This window comes from Sitodiplosis mosellana, unplaced genomic scaffold (genome assembly GCF_009176505.1).
Source record: "Sitodiplosis mosellana isolate CC-2019 unplaced genomic scaffold, AAFC_SMos_1.0 Smas_scaffold_4097, whole genome shotgun sequence".
Classification (NCBI taxonomy): Eukaryota; Metazoa; Arthropoda; class Insecta; order Diptera; family Cecidomyiidae; genus Sitodiplosis; species Sitodiplosis mosellana.
The window spans coordinates 1-2,338 of record NW_022599339.1 but is presented as its reverse complement, the minus strand read 5'-3'; the positions used below and the strand labels follow the sequence as shown (position 1 = coordinate 2,338).

At 39.1% G+C, this 2,338-nt stretch overlaps 1 protein-coding gene across 1 annotated transcript; it reads right to left on the bottom strand.

Annotated features, from left to right (window-relative positions):
- Positions 1–172: 172 nt before the first annotated feature.
- On the bottom strand, positions 173–2,279 carry LOC129572086 (GA-binding protein subunit beta-1-like). The gene is made up of 7 exons (XM_055452001.1): positions 2,260–2,279; positions 2,090–2,143; positions 1,905–2,003; positions 1,731–1,829; positions 1,339–1,437; positions 1,179–1,264; positions 173–187 (listed from the first exon to the last, which is right to left on the bottom strand). Exons 2-7 carry the CDS (start codon positions 2,127–2,129, stop codon positions 173–175), a joined length of 438 nt encoding a protein of 145 aa, XP_055307976.1. The 5' UTR covers positions 2,130–2,143; positions 2,260–2,279.
- Positions 2,280–2,338: the final 59 nt, after the last annotated feature.

Here is a 2,338-nt window from a genome sequence, read left to right as displayed (position 1 = left end):
ATCAAACCGATTCTTTATTTTGTGAAAATAACTATTCAACATTACCAAACCTAGCTGCCAAATGAAGAGGTGTATTATCAAAAGTATCTCCAATATCAGCGTTAGCTCCATTCTTGAGAAGCACATCAGCGACACCTCCGTGACCTAAAATAATAGGGATCAATAAAAGAGATCAAATCAATGGTTTCTTTAATAAGAACAAGCATTCAACATTACCTTTTAATGCAGCTAAATGAAGAGCTTTGGTATTCGAATCATCTCCAATATCAGCATTAGCTCCATTCTTGAGAAGCACATCAGCGACACCTCCGTGACCTAAAATAATCGGGATCAATGAAAAAATTAAACCAATTTCCCATTTAGTAGACATCACACACAACTCTGACACCCGTGTATGTATGCTAGTCGGTCGGTTTTGTGTGTGAGTTGGTGGCGATGGCTGTACATGCGACGTTTGTTTGCACGATAGTTGTGTGCGCGGCAGTTGTATCGCGGAATGCTTGTCTATTGGCCGAAGCATATTCAATGCTTGCTGCTAAGCAATACTAATGCACAGTAAAAAATAAAAGTCCACATCTAGCCGTTTTTTCAGCTAAAAACGCATTCAGCCGATATTGCTGCTAGTAATTTGAGCTGCAGGCGAAATTCCGCTTATAATCTAGTCGGTTTTTCGTCTGAAACTCAATTTACTAAGCAAAATATAAGACTGGGCGCCTCTACCAGTCGAAAATCCGCCTAAGTGTGGACTTTTATTTTTCACTGTGTGCGCATAGTACTCGAAAAAAGTATTCAAAATTACCATGGGCAGCAGCATAATGAAGAGGTGTCTCTTTCTCATTAGTTTCACTATCAACATTGGCTCCTTTGTGGATGAGAAGTTCGGCGACACTCTTGTGACCTGAAAAATAATTCAGATCGATGAAAAAATTAAACCAATTTCCCATTTAGTAGACATCACACACAACTCTGACACCCGTGTATGTATGCTAGTCGGTTTTGTGTGTGAGTTGTTTGCGATGGCTGTACATGCGACGTTTGTTTGCACGATAGTTGTGTGCGCGGCAGTTGTATCGCAATGTGCTTGTCTATTGGCCGAAGCATATTCAATGCTTGCTGCTAAGCAATACTAATGCGCATAGTACTCCAAAAGAGTATTCAAAATTACCATTCCTAGCTGCCAAATGAAGAGGTGTCTCTTTCGTATTAGTTTCACTATGAACATTGGCTCCTTTGTGGATGAGAAGTTCGGCGACACTCTTGTGACCTGAAAAATAATTCAGATCGATTGAAAAGATCAAATCAATCTTTTATTTAATGAAAACAAGTATTCAACATTACCATAGTCAGCAGCTAAATGAAGAGCTGTGGTATTCAAATCATTTCCAATATTAGCGTTAGCTCCATTCTTGAGAAGCACATCAGCGACACCTCCGTGACCTTAAACAATACGGATCAATGAAAAAATTAAACCAATTTCCCATTTAGTAGACATCACACACAACTCTGACACCCGTGTATACATGCTGGTCGGTTTTGTGTGTGAGTTGGTTGCGATGGCTGTATATGCGATGTTTGTTTGCACGATAGTTGTGTGCGCGGCAGTTTTGTGTGATGTCAACTGTATTGTATCGCGATATGCTTGTGGCTTGTCTATTGGCCGAAGCATATTCAATGCTTGCTGCTAAGCAATACTAATGCGCATAGTACTCCAAAAGAGTATTCAAAATTACCATGGGCAGCAGCACAATGAAGAGGTGTCTCTTTCGTATTAGTTTCACTATCAAGATTGGCTCCTTTGCGGATGAGAAGTTCGGCGACACTCTTGTGACCTGAACAATAACACCGATCGATGGGATAAAATCAGGTCAATCTTTTATTCAGTTACAATAAGTATTCAACGTTACCTTTCTTAGCAGCATAATGCAGAGCTGTCTCATTAAAATTATTTCCAATATTAGGGTCGGCTCCTTCAGTGATGAGGTCTTCAGCTTCCTTCACTTTGCCTGAAAGAATATGAAAAATATTCATAAATCAATGAAACGGATTGAACAAAACATTCTTTTTTATAAAAAAAAATGTCCAAAATTACCAGCAAAAGCAGCTCTATGCAGAGCTGTCTCTCCATACATGTCTTTTTCGTTTACTAAAATATGTATGAAAAGTTTAGCATAAATGAGGTTCCCATTTCTTCGTTACAAGGTGCTTTGTATATGGAATTTAAGAGTTAAACTGGATAAATAAATGAAACTTCAATCTTACCGTTCCTCCCGGGTGGTGCTCCGCTCACATCTCCGATTAAGAACTGTGGAAATAGAATCAAAGTGATACATTTGGAATG

Bases quoted from the DNA above. Each gene is read 5' to 3' on its own strand.
- LOC129572086 (XM_055452001.1), bottom strand. From the start codon at position 2,129: ATGTATGGAGAGACAGCTCTGCATAGAGCTGCTTTTGCTG. The intron at 2,004-2,089 runs GTAATTTTGGAC...ATATTCTTTCAG, and splicing joins GCATAGAGCTGCTTTTGCTG to GCAAAGTGAAGGAAGCTGAA. The intron at 1,265-1,338 runs GTAATGTTGAAT...ATTATTTTTCAG, and splicing joins TCATTTAGCTGCTGACTATG to GTCACAAGAGTGTCGCCGAA.